This window comes from Macrobrachium nipponense, chromosome 8 (assembly GCF_015104395.2).
Source record: "Macrobrachium nipponense isolate FS-2020 chromosome 8, ASM1510439v2, whole genome shotgun sequence".
NCBI lineage: Eukaryota > Metazoa > Arthropoda > Malacostraca > Decapoda > Palaemonidae > Macrobrachium > Macrobrachium nipponense.
The window spans coordinates 85,627,941-85,645,351 of record NC_087203.1 but is presented as its reverse complement, the minus strand read 5'-3'; the positions used below and the strand labels follow the sequence as shown (position 1 = coordinate 85,645,351).

General features: G+C 36.6%; 1 protein-coding gene across 15 annotated transcripts in view; it reads right to left on the bottom strand.

Moving 5' to 3' along the window:
* Nucleotides 1–5,473: 5,473 nt before the first annotated feature.
* The window catches only part of LOC135222896 (intersectin-1-like), a 553,230-nt gene continuing 541,292 nt past the window's right edge, over nt 5,474–17,411 (bottom strand). For all 15 annotated transcript variants that reach the window (XM_064261271.1, XM_064261270.1, XM_064261274.1 and 12 more), the window contains 2 exons: nt 17,031–17,201; nt 5,474–5,851 (listed from right to left, as the gene is read on the bottom strand). In XM_064261271.1, the coding sequence (XP_064117341.1) occupies nt 5,691–5,851; nt 17,031–17,201 (332 nt within the window). In that variant the 3' untranslated portion in view covers nt 5,474–5,690. The remainder of the gene's footprint in view (nt 5,852–17,030; nt 17,202–17,411) is intronic.

Sequence of the window (17,411 nt, the reverse complement as noted above, 5' to 3'; positions counted from 1 at the left end):
TAAAGATTGCATTCGCTACCGAACCGCACATGTAACCTACGTACGTAACATTGCCTTCACTCCAAACCTAACACTTAAATACGTATTGCATTTGCTACTGAAACGCGCGCCTCAAGTGTGAGCATGGTTTTAGAATATGTCTACGCTTGAAAAAAAAAATCAAGCAAGGGTGCTTGATTAAATCTTTTTTTCGCTCGTCACTTTCATGCAGAGGAGAGGATAGAAGAAACTTAAGGTTTATTTTGGAGTTGGAAATGATGGAAACATTTTGAAGAAGGAAAACGCGAGATGCCATGTAAACACTTTTCCATTATTTCAGAGATTAACAATAGCAAAAGGTTTTAATAGATAGCCAGTAGTAATGTTGGGACCCATGATGAATCAAAAGGTAACTGCATATAGAGTTGATACCACCAAAAAAGCAAATGAAATGCGCGCAAGGTGTACAAGACACGACACATGTTTGAATGTTTGTAAACATTAGTTGCGGACTTTAAACAATGCTGAGTGGCGTCACCAGTGTTACCAACCGTTTTGCTAAATTATGCTAGTCGGTCCAAGCAAGAATTTATGCCAAATATGGTGTAATTTTGTGCCAGAATTATGCTATTAATCTATCATTATCTCATTTCTCTAATACATTTGAGCTAAAACAACGATGTAATGGAAATTTAAAACATTTATATATTAGGTGAAATGATAAAAAGTGACGAACAGACAATATTATAACTAATAATTTGATGATCTTTACATGTTAGGAAACTCATAATAAAACACCATTTTTCTTTAATAGATCACATACGCAATCACTAGTACACTATTTGATATGCAATCACTATTATACTATTTGACAAATGTGTGAAGATCACACATACAAATGTGAAGAAAAACAACAAATTTTACTTATTACTGCACCATTATCATGCCACTCAGAACCATTTTTCATTAACAGGTCACATAAACAATTAATAAATACTTGAAAATGTGTGAAAATTACTTCAAATATAACATTTTGTTATTTGATATTTACTGAAAAATTAAAACTAAAAAAAAAGGTAAACAAACAAACCAGTCTCTACTCAAGAAGAAAAACATACGTACTTATTACTTGATCATTATCATGCCACTGAAACACTATTTTTCTTTAACAGATCACATACACAATGAATAAATACTTGAAAATTGTGTGAAAATCACTTCAGACATAATTAAAATTTTGATAACTACTGAAAAAAATAAAACTTAAAAAAGGAAAAAAAGTAATTCTTTACTCATGAAGAAAAAACATTATTAACACTTTACTGATCGTTTGTCATGCCACTGTGGGTATTTATTTATATTCACAAAATTTAACATTCCTTAGTTGGGTTCAAACTTAGCAATTAACTCATTTGTTAGTGCTGCTTTTGAGGCAATTTCACTTGAAGATACATTCACTATAGCTGTGTATAAAATTGAGGAATTTTCTGCATTTTATTTAAAATTTTAGTGAAAATACATTCTAAAATTGTACTAGAACCCTAAGTGTGAAAGAAATTATGCTAAGCTCCAATTCTTGGGTCACATTATGCTAAAAATCATGAAATTATGCTACATTTGGTAGCACTGGATGACGCCAACTAGTGGCGGCTGGCGGAAACAGTTTTGTTTACAAACATCATATGGTCGGGAGTCGGAAACTGGTTTTTTGGTTGAAAACAGATACAAAGTTTATTGGAAATTTAGTGGCGAAATCCGATTATGTCGAGTTCTAATACGGTCGTGAACCGGGTCTCTACTGTACTAGGTTTATTGTTTCTCAAACTTTCCTGTTGGCTTTATGCATATTTTTTTTCCATGTTTCATGGGAGTCCATTTCTTTGAAAATAAAGTTGGAATTTAGTTTATTTTAACTTGTTTTAAAAATTAGGTTGTAAATTTACTACAGTGTTGTTACTTTAGGTTTTAATATTCTATCTTCTTATATCTTAATCAAGGCTTATATGAATTCCACATAACTTCCTGCATTTGGCTTTGGTGTAATTTTTGTAATGAATATATCTTTTACAGAGTATAGTAAGTTTTGTAATTGGGGTTAACTGTGCTAGGACTTTTGTAATTGGGGTTAACTGTGCTAGGGCTTTTGTAATTGGGGTTAACTGTGCTAGGACATTAGTAATTTTTGAAAGAAATATACATTTTGTAAAGGAGAATAATAGAATTTGCATTATATAAATAAACAACTCCTTGTTCTTGTTCAGTTTAGTAATACAAAGAACACTCAAAATAAAAATGGAAACTGTTTTAGAAATATACTGTCCATGGTGGTGTTATCAATTGAAGTGCTCAGGTTTGCTGGTTTTGTGTACTGATGACAGATGTTTAGGAGAGATGGGATTGCATACTGTAATTTTGTGAATAAACTTATTTTATAACAATTGTCAGTTTTCTTGTACACCTGTTGTGTAGGCAGTTTCACAGATTAAGAACTCAGTGGCTCCCAAAAAAAGGCTTTTCCTTAATCAAAACCTGTTTGTTCCTACACAAATACAAACCCTTGGTCTTTACGTGAGGAATTACCCTCAGCGTGAGCTGGAGCAGGCTTTTCTAAAACAACAAGGTGCAAGGTGGTTTTGTAGTTAAATTACTAGTGGGAGGGGCAAAGGATACCCTCACCACCTCCCCACTACTGAGCAATGAATCCACTTGCCTCATAGCCTTGTTCAAGAGACGGACGTACTTATTGTCTTAAGGTAGGACGATTACCTATCTAACCCACCAGCCAGCTAACCTGTGGGCAGACTTGATGCTCAAGAGAAGAGATGCAGTTCTCTCTCAAGCTGCCAAATTTGTAGGTCTGGAGCTGGTTCTGACCTCGAAAAAAGTACAATTACTGGGTTCCACTTCTCTTTCCAATAAAGAACAAGTGGATACTGTGGTTGATAGACGGAGGGCGAACAATAACAACTGTCTTGTCACCACACAGTGACAAAGACCTCCAGGTCTTCAAGTACTATTGCAGCCCAACCTTCGGGTCAGGTTGACACTTCCTCAATGGGTCCTAAGAAATCCCAGAATTCTGATGGTCCTCACAGGAATACCGAGCCTCCTTCAGCCTTTTCAGGAATACCCAGTCTCCGGTCCTCGCAGGCATACCTGGCCTCCTCCTGCCCCCCTTCAGGAAGGACTGCACGCCAGCATCCCATTTGGTCCCCTGCCCAGCCAGGGAGAGGAGGCAAAGGTAAGAAAAAGGGAGGAGGACACTAGGGGCCGCATTCCTCACCACCTGTTGCCATTGGTGGGGGATAGTAGGGTGCCTGTTGAGCCATTGGGCAACATGGCAGTGACATGGGGCAGACTTGGGTAGGCTAATTACTTCCTGAAGTCGAGTCTCCTCCACCTCTCACCAGCCTTCTGGTCCATCTACAAATGTATGTCCCCAGCTCGCTGAAGGATCTCGTCCTTCAAGAAAAGGTGAAAGCGATGTTGAAGAAAAGGGCTGTAAAAGTCATGACTGACCAGTCTCCTGTTTTTACAGCAGGATCTTTCTCGTGGAGAAAGCATCAGGAGGATGGAGACCGACCACAGACCTCTCCACTGAACCAATTCATTCACCAGACAACCCTCAAGATGGAAACATGTTCAGGGCACTTTGTTTCAGGCTTTCACTGCTCCCCAGGTGTTCACTTGAGTGTTCACCCTTTGTCTATTGGGCCCATCTGCTATCTTCTGTGATATCTCAACAATTGGCTGGTCTTGACGAACTCTCGTTCGAAGTTGCTCCAGGACAGGGATTGCCTTCTTGAATTCTGTTGCAGCGTAGGCACTGTGGAAAATCTCAAGAAGTCTGATCTCATAACCAAGCAGAGGATAAAGTACTTGGGCATGCTGATAGATACTGCAGCAGTGAGAGTCTTTCACTCAGACTCCCACATCAGCAGGTTCAGGGAGGCAGAGCAATTGTTCCTATCTTGACAGGAACAACCAACTCAGATGTGGCAAGTCCATTCTCGGTTACCTGTCATCCTTGGAGAAGCTGGTCCCTTATGGGCGGCTTCATCTTCGTTTCCTTCAGTGGGGAATGAAGGAGTTCTGATCTCAGGCAAGGGATCCTCAGTCTCTTCGTATTCCTCTCTCGAGAGAAGTAAGAAAGGACTTAGCCTGGTGGCTAGACGACAGGAACCTCGTAATAAGAGAGTCTTTATACACTCCCCCTCCAAGATACTTCTGTTTTCAGATGCTTCGAGAGAGGGATGGGGCCCACACTTAGCTAAAGAGTTCCTAGTATCTGGTGTATGGGTTCAGAACAACAAGCACCTACACACCAACATCCTAGAACTCAAGACAGCCTTCTTGGCTTTGCAAGCATTTCAGGATCAAGTGAAGGGGCACTGTGGTATTGATGAGTGACAATACCACGATAGTGGGATACGTCAACAAGCAAGGGGACTGGTGTCCCTTCAGCTTCATCAGTTAATGGTGCAGGTGCATGAGTGGGTGGTAGCACACACACTGAGTTGTCAGCCAGGTACATTCCAGGCAAAACAAATGTAGTGGCAGGGTCAGGTGGTAAGAACAGAGTAGTCCCTACAACCAATTGTTGTGGAAAATTTGTTCAACCTGTGGGAACATCTATTGATAGACCTCCTTGCAACCCAGCACAACAGGAAGTTGCTGGTGTTCTTATCAGTAGTCCCCAAACTTTGGGTAGCAGCGGAAGATGCCTTTCAGCACCCTTGGGACAATCTACATACTGTCTGTTTTGTCTGGTGATCAACAGGGTGATGATTACATACTGCAAATCTTAGAATGACTCTTTTGGCTCCCAAGTGGCACATGCTGAGTGGTGTCCAGACCTGCTAGCTTTGCTATCCAAGTCACCAAGAGAAATTCCTCCTTGGCACAAGCTTCTTTGTCTACCCAATGTCGAGAGGTTCCACCAGTCTATAGAGTCCCTATCTCTTCACAGCTGGAGACTATCCAACAAGAGGCTTTTCTCTCCGAGCAGCAATGGATATGTCTGGATACCTTTGGAAATCCTCTGCAGATGTCTATCAGGGGAAATGGGCCATCTACTTCTGTAGTTAATGTCGTAGAAAGGGTTTCTCTCCAGTCGGAGCTACTATTCAGCAGGTAGCGGACTTTGTCTTCCTTAACCGAGAGAAGCATCTCTCTGTCTCAGTTATTAAGGGCTACAGGGCTGCCCTGGGCATAGTCCTACACCTAAAGGGAGTTGATTTTTCTTCCTCATGGGAGTTTCAGCTATAAGCAAGCCAGAAGAATAAAAAACTGAGGCACATTTGCTTTCTTATTGAGTCTCATAGCTGCAAAGAATGAGATACTGCATTGTGATACATGAACTTTCAGTTGTAAGCAGCCTTTAGTGGCATTAAGTAACTATATATAAATTCATATTATTATCACAAAAAGGATGTTTTAATAACTAAGAAAGGAAATGTTAATGGCTAGGATAGGTAACTAAAACAAACAGAAATAAATGTAGGCATTGACATTTAATAATCTGCACTGTAAGTAGAGGATTTTTAGAAAAATGTAACAGAATAAAATTTGTTCTTGCTTAAATTTTCAAATATACAGAATAAATTTTATCACCAGTGAATTGCACTCGACATTTGGTATTTTTAAAATATAATTTGCACTTTATTAAAAGTAGTACTATTTTGTGGACATGCTCACGTCACCAGGGAAAATTACATTGATTTGTCAAAAAGTTGAAGAGATATTTTAAGTATAACTTCTCCTGATTTGACTTCTTCCAGTTTAAGCTTATACAGCTGAGGTTGTGTTCCAGGCTGACCTTCTGTTTCTTGGTATACTTTGTATATTTTTATTTCAGTTCGGCCGAGAAACTCTGGGGAAACAAAAAGCATATTTGTTAAACAGTTTTCCTTAAAAGCAAATAAAGTTGGTGGTCTCATGTGACATTTAGCATTCAAGTATCAAAACATGTATGGTACTGCTTTTAATAGATGTTACTCAACTAATCCAATAAATATGTTTGAAATAAAATACCAAATTTTCAAAGTAATCTGTATTTTTCCTAGGTATACAAACAGGTTCTTTAAGTATGTAAGAATATTCCTGTGTGAGCTGGAAATGGTCACTGAAACTTGGTAGCAATGTATTTAATTAGAGATAGACAGTTGAGTAAGGAAAGTCCCCACACACTTGCTGTAAGCTGGTACTTTCCTTCAGCATCAGGGACAATGTTGGGTGGTTGAAGTGGGATTACAATAAAAAGCTTTGGTTTATATACTTTGTTAAAATACAAAATACTTAAACAAAAATTTGGAATTTATAGCTAAGGAAATCAAATCCATTGCCTTTTATTTAGGAGACATTTCCTAAGTGGAAGAATAATCTCTGAACTGACTGGCAAGCTGAATCAACTCGTGGAAATACTATGCTCCCAGTCACAATCAGAAGGACCAGTAACTCCTGTAGCTGTAAGTATCATCTGGCATGGGAATGCAAGACATATAGGATCCTATGTCAGAGTGAGGTTTAACTGAACTCTCACTCTAGGAACACTAGAGACCAAGGGCTGCCTAAAAGATAGGATAGCACAAGTTGGAAGGCAACTTGGTCAATTATAAATTGATGTTAAAGGTTCAAATGACAGTTTTAAAGGCTGTGATCCATCAACATGCTATGATGAGGCTAAGGAGCAGAGAAAGTCTAGAGGGTGAAATCACGATCTAAGGCCTTTTCCAGGGGCTTTTAAGATGCCTGAGTTACGACAAGAGTCATACCCAACTCTGGAGGCTAAAGCTAATGAAGTGGGAAGAACTGTTCAAAGCATATATAAGCATGAGCAATTCTACCGAGGAAAAGAGGTCCATGCCCTTCAGTCAGAAGAACTGGTTCAAGGCAGAGCAATAAGCTTCAGCGCAGGGACTGAATGGAGCTTGTTTTGATGAAGCTGGATAAGTAAGTCTGCAACTGCTGAAAAGTAGCTCCAATGAGAGAGAGACTGTACCTACAGCACCAACTGGAGATGGTTCACTCTCTGATACACATTAGTTTTCTCAAAATGTATGGTTAACCGGGGGACTGCCTGTATTGGGAATTTTCTGGCATCACAATAAGAATGATCCACAGTGAATCTCTGGAAGCCTTGACCTGAAGAGCTGGCAGTTCAGGATACCACTTGGCATGAGGCCAACAAGGAGTATAATGGTTATTTTATACCTAGAGCAACAATACCCAATCATTAAGAAAATTAGACTGACAGGAGAGGAAGCCTGGAGCCCTGAAATGGGAGAACAGAACACGAGGAGCTTGTACAATTGTGTAACGAACAGGTTGATCACTGGAGTTTCCCAAAGCTCAAAAAGCCTTTTCCCAAGTAAGAAATTAGAAACCAATCTTTCTCAATTAAACGTCCTGACAATTGAGCTGGTCTACCAAAACATTCCTCCTAGCCAAATTGTCTCTGGTTGACAGCTCAACACCTTGGCAAACCCACGAATACATTAACATCAGTCTTTGTCCACTCTTCAGCAATACAGAAAACATCTCAAGATCTCAAAATGTTGATATGCCAATGAAGGTCATTCTCTGTCCACACACACACACTTTACAGCAAGATATCCTTGAAAGAGTCTGATAACAGATGGATCCCTGGGAATGGGGAGTTCAAAGGAGCTCCTATTAAAAGGTTCCCATCATCCAGTTCTCCTAAACTCTTGGCTAAAGGGCACAAGGTATGAGGAAGGGTTGCTTGAGGTCAACCAATTCTGCTTCAATTGTCACTGATGTGTGAGCATTGTTGAAATTACCAGAAAGGTATAAGCTGTGTCTAAGAAGTATGAGCTTTCCCAAGGAATGACAGGTGAATGGTGCAACTGCCAAAGTCAGGCTGGTTGTTTCTATTGCAACAGGAACTGCGTTATTATCTCCATAAGCTTGCTGAAGCAAGAGCCTTACCAAAAACTCATGCTACTGGTAAACAATTACTTTGCAGACAAAATTAACCCTAAAATGCCTATTGGAGGTATTTTATGTCAACTAAAACTGTCTGTTGTGTGCTTAACCCTTAAACGCCGAGCTGGTATTTCCAAAAGTGTCTCCTGTATGCTGGCGGCATTCGAGAGTGAGCGCCGAAGCGGAAAAAAGGTTTTTTTTTTTTAGACCACAGCACGCTTAATTTTCAAGATTAAGAGTTCATTTTTGGCTCCTTTTTTGTCATTGCCTGAAGTTTAGTATGCAACCATCAGAAATGAAATAAAATATCATTATCATATATAAATATTGGAATATATGACAGCACAAAAAAAAATTTCATATATAATTGTATACAAATCGCGCTGTGAGCAAAACGATTAAAGCTAATGAGTTAATTATTTTTTCGTTTTATTGTACACTAAATTGCGATGATTTTGGTATATAACAAATTGTAAAACGATCAAAGCAATACAGAGAAAATATCACAATATGATGCATGAATTCGTAATGCAAGGACGTAAAAAAAAGCTGTTTTCAAAAATTCACCATAAATCAAAATATTGTGCTAGAGACTTCCTGTTTGTTGCCAAATGAAGGTAATTGATTGAATATTACTAGACTGTAAGTGTTGTAGCTTACAATTGCAGTTTTTGACCATTTCGATCGAGTTAAGTTGACCAAAGGACGAATTTTTTCTATTTATCCTTATTTGTATGAAAATATTTCAAAACTGATAAAAGCGACAACCATGGGTTATTTTTAGTTTTATTCTACATGAAATTGTGCACATTTTCATATATAAAACCATGTAACGGCTAATTTAAAATGGTGCAAACATTACGACAAACGAAAAAATTTATGATTTTTTCGGAAGAGTTACCACGCGGACATAAGGACAAAGTTTTTAAATTCACCATAAATCGAAATATTGTGCTAGAGATTTCCAATTTGTTGCAAAATAAAGGTAAATGATTGAATAGTAGTAGAATGTAATAGTTTTAGCTTACAATTGCGTTTTTTGACCATCTCGGTCGAGTCAAAGTTGACCGAAGGTTGATATTTTAGCACATCGATATTTATATGAAAATATTTCAAAACTGATAAAAGCTACAACCATGGATTGTTATTTGTTGTATTCTACATAAAATTGCGCACATTTTCATATAAAACTTTATGTTACGGCTAATTTAAAATGGTGCAAACATTACGACAATTGGACGAAAAAAATTTGATATTTTTCGGAAGAGTCGCCACGCGGACATAAGAAAAAGGTTTTTTCATAAATTCACCATAAATCGAAATATTGTGCTTGAGAGTTCTAATTTGTTGCAAAATAAAGGTAACTGATTGAATATTACTAAAATGTAAGAGATTTAGCTTACAATTGCATTTTTCGACCATTTTGGTCGAGTCAAAGTTGACCGAAGGTTGATATTTTGGCACTTATCGTTATTTATATGAAAATATTTCAAAACTGATAAAAGCTACAACCATGGGTTTTTATTTGTTGTATTCTACATGAAATTTGGCACATTTTCATATAAAACTTTATGTAACGGCTAATTTAAAATGATGCAAATATTACAACAATCGGACGAAAAAATTTCTGATTTTATCGGCAGTTACCGCGCGGACGTAGGAAAAAGTTTTTTTCTAAAATTCACCATAAATCGAAATATTGTGCTAGAGACTTCCAATTTGTTGCAAAATGAAGGTAAATGATTGAGTATTACTAGAATGTAAGAGTTTTAGCTTACAATTGCGGTTTTCGACCATTTATGTCAAGTCAAAGTTGACGAAGGTTGAAGTTTTGGCACATAGTTATTTATATGAAAATATTTCAAAACTGATAAAAGCTACAACCATGGGTTGTATTTTGTTGTATTCTACATGAAATTGCACACATTTTCATATATAAAACTTTATGTAACGGCTAATATAAAACTGTGCAAACATTACGACAATCGGACGAAAAAATGTCTGATTTTTTCGGAAGTTACAGCGCGGACATAAGGAAAAAGTTTTTTTTCATAAATTCACCATGAATTGAAATATTGTTCTAGAGACTTCCAATTTGTTGTAAAATGAAGATAAGTGATTGAATTTTACTAGAATATAAGATTTTTAGCTTCCAATTGCGTTTTCCGACCATTTCGATAGAGTCAAAGTTGACCGAAGGTTGAAATTTTGGCACATCGTTATTTATATGAAAATATTTCAAAAGTGATAAAAGCCACAACCATGAGTTGTTTTTTGTTGTATTCTACATGAAATTGTGCACATTTTCATATATAAAACTCTCTGTAACAATAAAATAAAATGGTGCAAAAATTATGTCAAAGTGACGAAATAAATCTGAGATGTGTCGCTCATGCTTTTTAGTGCGAGAAGAAAGAAATTCGCGCTTGCGCACCTGGGTAACGATTGTAAACAAAACAACAGCTTGATCCGTGAACTCCCAGCATCCCCCAAGGCTCGTGATTCAAAAGTTTTCGCCTAGTAGGCCTATTAACTATTTTTACGCAAATTTATAAAAAAAACTTTTTCGCCGACGTTTCGTACGTCGGTTCAGCACCCGACAGACAATTTTCGTCGGCGTTTAATATGTCCAATCAGCGTTGAAGGGTTAACTGACGTAAAATAAGTCTACTCAAAAATTTTTTTTTAAATATTCACGTAAAAATAGTTATTGACCTACTTGGCAAAACATTTTGAATCACGAGCCTTAAGGGATGCTGGAAGTTCACGGATCAAGCTGTTGTTTTGTTTACAAGCATTACTGTTACACATCTCAGAAATTCTTTCGTCACTTTGTTGTAATTTTTGCACCATTTTATATTAGCCGTTACATAGAGTTTTATATATGAAAATGTGTGCAATTTCATGTAGAATACAACAAAAAACAACCCATGGTTGTAGCTTTTACCAGCTTTGAAATATTTTCATATAAATCATAATAAAAGCCAAAATTTCAACCTTTGGTCAACTTTGACTCTACTGAAATGGTCAAAACACGCAATTGTAAGCTAAAACTCTTATAATCTAGTAATATTCAATCATTTACCTTCATTTTGCAACAAATTGTTAGCCTCTAGCACAATATTTTGATTTATGGTGAATTTTTGAAAAAAAATTTTCCTTATGTCCGCTCGGTAACTGCCAAAAAAATAAGAAACTCTTACGTCAGTTTGTAGTGATGTTTGCACCGTTTTATATTAGTCGTTACATAAAGTTTATATGAAAATGTGTGCAATTTCATGTAGAATACAACAAAAAACAACCCATGGTTGTAGCTTTTATCAGTTTTGAAATATTTTCATATAAATCACAATAAGTGCCAAAATTTCAACCTTTGGTCAACTTTGACTTGACCGAAATGGTCAAAAGACACAATTGTAAGCTAACGATTTATGGTGAATTTTTGAAAAAAACTTTTTCCTTATGTCCGCGCGGTAACTCTGCCAAAAAAATCAGAAATTCTTTTGTCAGTTTGTCGTAATGTTTGCACCGTTTTATATTAGCCGTTACATAAAGTTTTATATACGAAAATGTGCGCAATTTCATGTAGATTACAACAAAAATCAACCCATGGTTGTAGCTTATATCAGTTGTAAAACATTTTCATATAAATCACAATACGTGCCAAAATTTCAACCTTCGGTCAAAGTTGACTCTACCGAAATGGTTGAAAAACGCAATTGTAAGCTAAAAATCTTACAATCTAGTAATATTCAATCATTTACCTTCATTTTGCAACAAATTGGAAGTCTCTAGCACAATATTTAGATTTATGGTGAATTTTTGAAAAAAACTTTTTCCTTGCATCCTTGCGGTAACTCTGCTGAAAAAATCTGAAATTCTTTCGTCAGTATGTCGTAATGTTTGCACCGTTTTATATTAGCCATCACATAAAGTTTTATATATAAAAATGTGCGCAATTTCATGAAGAATACAACAAAAAAATAACTCATGGTTGTAGCTTTTATCAGTTTTGAAATATTTTCATATAAATCACGATAAATAGAAAAAATTTGACCTTTGGTCAACTTTAACTCGACCAAAATGGTCGAAAACTGCAATTATAAGCTGTAAGACTTAAAGTCTAGTAATATTCAATCAATTACCTTCATTTTCAACAAACAGGAAGTCTCTAGCACAATATTTTGATTTATGGTGAATTTTTGAAAACAACTTTTTTTTTTATGTCCGCATGTTACAAATTCATGCATCATATTGTGATAATATTTTCTATGTGTTGCTTTGATCGTTTTACAATTTGTTATACACTAAAATCATCGCAATTTAGTGTACAATACAACGAAAAAAATTAACTCATTAGCTTTAACCGTTTTGCTCACAGCGCAATTTGTATACAATTATATATGAAATTTTTTTTGCACTGTCATATATTCCAATATTTCTATATGATAATGATTTTTTTTCATTTCTGATGGTTGCATACTAAACTTCTGGCAATGAGAAAAAAAGGAGCCAAAAATGAACTCTTAATCTTGAAAACTAAGCGTGCTGTGATTTTTTGAAAAAAACTTTTTTTCTGCTTCGGTGCTCACTCCCGAACCCCGCTGGCATATGGGAGACACTTTCAGAAATACTGGCTCGGTGTTTAAGGGTTAATATACTTCCTGGAGAACTAATGGATGGGAATCTGAAAATAATCGTATGTATCCTTCAGAGCCACCAAAACCATGAAGCCTCTTGTCATGGTAATCGCTTTATAGCAAAGAATTATAAGTTAAAGGAAAGGAAAATGCATCTTCTTCAAGTAGGTCGGCAGCAAGGAGGCATTCGCGCACATGTTGGAGGCGCCTGTTCTCATGATTGTTCGAGAATCCCCAGGTATGTTGTGGAATTCAGTAGGCGCCGTTGCGTCATTAGAAACACTGCATATTATGATGCAACATTTTGTCGAGATCCTTCTAAAAAGTTCCTGTCGACTCGGGAGTCTGTGACGTTCGCTGGTAGGCTCCGCCCTTTTCAGCCCCGCCCCCAGATCGCCTTATATAATAATATAATATATATATATTATATATATAATATATATATATAATATATATAAATATATAATATATAATATTTATATAGATTATGATATATATATATATATTATATATATATATATATATATATATATATATCTATCTATATATCTATCTATACATATATATCTATCTATCTATCTATTCTAGCTATCTATCTATCTATCTATCTATCTATCTATCTATATATATATATATAAATATATATATTATATATATATATATCTATATATATACATATATATATAATATATATTATATATGTATACTATCTCATATTATATATAATATATAGATATATTATATATATTATATAATGTATATATATATATATATATATATAATATATATACATATCTATCTATCTATCTATCTATCTATCTAATCTATCTACTATCTATCTATCTATCTATCCTATTCTTATCTATCTATCTATCTATCTATCTATCTATCTATCTATCTATCTATCTATCTAGTCTATTATATCCTTATATATATATATATTATATATATAATATAACATTATATATCTATAATATATAATTATATAATAATATATATAGAGAATATATATATATATATATATATATATATATACAATATATTAATATATTTATATATATTAATATTAAAAAAAATATTTTTAAATTAAAAAATATATATATTAATATATATATATATATATATAAATACCCGAGGAAGTAGAAAAGATGAGATCATCAGAGAGAGATAAGAGAAGAAGGAAGGAACGAAGGATAAGAGAGGAAGAAGGCGCACGAGAGTGTGATCAGAAACGAGTCATGTCGTCCACAGTGAGAGAAAGAGAGACAGAGAGATATTCTGATGTTGAGCAACCCTTCAGAGAAGAAACGTCCTACAAGTGGTTTTGAGGAGTAACCTGCCCTTCGCGTATCAAGAATAGACATTGCTTTCTGCAGTACAGAGTCAAGAAGACGACTGAAGTTCTACAGTTCTACTTTGTGAAGCCATTGTTTCGAGCATTGATTTTTGACAACTGGAAAACTGGCCAGCAAGTATTTCATTACAGCACAGTTTCCCCAGTTCACATATTGTAAGATTTTACTTTTGCTATGTAAATAGGAGAAACCATTCTGCATTTATCTTTGTCAGTAAGCATGTAAATAAACTTTTGTTCTGTTTGGTTTTCTTTCTATATTTGTATCCCGAGTTTCAACTGTTGGTGTTGAATCCTTTTTGTTTATTATAATTAAGAACCTGTAGCGGACCTCAGTGTCCGTAACACCTCTCTGATGGAATCTGGCACTGAACAAGTAGTTTCCATCAGAATTGACAACAGCACATAAATTGCTCAGTGGGGAGAGGTAGTTGACTTGTTCTCATACTTCTAGCTCATTCCTTTCCAGCAATAGTATCACATCTGCCAATTGAGACTTGAAATTGGGGAAGTCTGGAGGGTGGTCTAGCAATGGAATGGGTGTCCTCATGAGGGGAGGTCACTATTTATACTTGTGGCAGCTAGAGAAGGGACCTTTCTACCTTAGCTCCCCCTCACCATCCTTTCTTCCCCTTGCCTCCCTCTTGAGCCAGTACTGGTTGTGGGGGCCTGCCAAAAGGGCTTGGAAGAATACTAGCACTTTGGTGAAGAAGAGGGTTTGTTTGTTTGTATGGTATTTTTACTTTGCGTGAGGAAGAGAAACCTGAGCTCCTTGCTTAAAGTGTTGAAGAGATTCTGTGGCATCCTGATACTAGAAACAGGAGGCGTGGCTGCCACTGCATGCTTGGCTGCTGCCCCCTTCAACACCTTGAAGGAGACTGTCTTGTGGATCAAGGTGTAACAGCTATCTGAACACCACTTCTCCACTGCCACTTCAACTTTACTCTTTGGAAAGCATAAAGAAGAACTCAAGACTGATCTCTGTCACTGAGCAAGATTACTCTCAACCTAAACTTTTTGGGATAATTGTGTAGACATTAAGAAACATAATAAGTCACACTTTGGTCTGAGAGTCATGTGATGATGAGTCAACAAGCACATTCACCTAAATGTTGAATGTAATGCTGATGCAAAGAGGCCATGAAGACTGACTCCATAATCGAGAAGCAAAAAACTTCCTGGAGTTTCTCAAATGGGAGGTTGTTTGTTAATCCAATGACAGGGAGAGTAGCTTGTCTGATCTGATCTGATATGAATATCAGACTGTTAACCCAATGCGAGGCACCATGGAACTATTGCCTTGCCTCCAGAGTGCACCCTAAAGTACACTATCGATGATACTGGTTTGTTGAAGGAGCAATGGTCCCTTCTCTGGGATCATCAAACTCACACATGAGCCCAACTGTCTCTTGAAAAGATTGTTCCAACTCTGCCTGAAGAGATTTGGAAGAAGAAGGACCCCTTCAGGTCCTAACAGATTTCCCAAACCTTGAGCAAGATCCTCTCCCATAAGAGAGGCTGACACAACAGTCTGCCTTGGTGAGCATTCTTGAAACCATGGACATGAACAATCTGACCTGCCAGCATCAATTGCTGATTCACAAGCTGAGGTTGAAAGGTAACTGCTCAAATTTGTGGTTCTCATTCCTTCAGACTTTAATATATATTACGTACCTGAAACTAAACTCACAGAAGCTATGTACATGTATGAAAGCTCAATGCGCATACTTCAAGAGTCTTGGATGATCCAAGAACACCTCCAGTATCAGCACAATCACATTCATGCTGCTCACCGTAATACCCAGAGATATCATAATGTGGCAAACTTTTGTAAGTGAACCCTCTGTCTGCATTTGTACAGGAGTTTTGGACAAACCACGCCCCACCTGAAGGTCTTCACCATCATCACTACATTTTGTGAGCATACAGATTGTCAGAAAGCCCTCCCATATTATATGGTACCTAACCTTTTATGTATGAACCCTTTGTCTACATTGCAAATGATCCAGCAATCATGCAAGTGTACATCATAAACTCTGGACAAACCAGGCACTGCCTGAAGGTTGTCCTCATAAGAACATGCAAATAGATTGATATTAAATGGCATTATACAGTGGCAATGTGCCACATGTAAATCTTCTGTCTGCATACCCATAAGCTGGCAATCAAGCATACCCAGGAAGAAGAACCCTGGCTTTAATACACACCTTAGCAGAAATATGAGTGGAGGAAGAGTCCAGAGAAATCCTCATGTACATAAAGAAATGGGAGACACTTGTTTTGAGTATGCTCAGAGAATTCATTGTCAACCCTACCAACAGCAGACATCTCACTACCAAATGAGTGAACTGACAACCACCCCCAAAAGATAGGTGCTCAATCCAAGTTCAATGGAACTTCTTGTGAGAGGGCTTCCAACACCTTTGTCTTCCTCCTACTGAAGGAAGGGGTGGCTGCCAATAGGTGGTGATGAACCATGAACACACTACAGTCTTACAGCAAAATGGACCTGGATCAACACTGTCAGACAGCACAGGCTCATCATCTACCTTTATGCACATACCCCCTCACTGAGCCAGAGGAAAATGAGCAAAAGGCAGGCAGAGAGAGAGGGGGCATTTTGTGATGGAGCCTAAATATTTGCATTATTACAGATAAAGTAATGTCCTTCAAAGAAACTGATGAACATCTTTTGGCATTTCTCCACAGATGTTGAACCTGTCCACTGCATTGATCAGCCAGTGCATTCTTTGCAGGACCTACCATGGCAAAACAAAATTGATTAATACAAGGGACATAAATTGCTGAACACCTGCTTACATCTTTCATTCTTCACTTTTCTTGTTCAAATTATGTTGAACAAAACAACCACCATACATACATAAAAAAAGATAAAAGAAATTTCAGCTTGATGGTCAACCAGAGTATTATACACCCACCTACCTCCTACAACTGGCTTGTTGCTAAGTTTCAATATTTCCAAATTGTGGTGAGGAATACCCATACATACAAAAAAGGCAATGGATGGTAGGTATTTCCATAGGAACAAAAACTTAAATGAATGGCCTACAGAATTAGAAGTAACAAAATTTTTGTGACTAGTTACTAACCATCTGGTTTGAAGTATCCCTTTTCATATACTGTAATACAAAGAACATCCTCGGTAAGTGATTTGACCAGGAACTGCATTGTAGAATCCCATTTTGGATGAGGAGATGTGGCAGTGCTGGTACGGTGAACTTGTGATCCTAAGCTTACCTCACAGAATGACTGTAAGGTACCTATTAAAAATATATTCAAATAGACATTTATCAACATTATTGTTAAATTATAATGAGATACAAAAGGGTAAATGGTTTATATAAAGTATAAAAGGTTTACACAATATCCTAAAGGTACAGGTATTCAGTTTAGTTTTGAATAGTTAACTGTACTATACGTAATCAAATAGTACCTGAACTTAAATATTAATGATTATATACAGTAAAAGA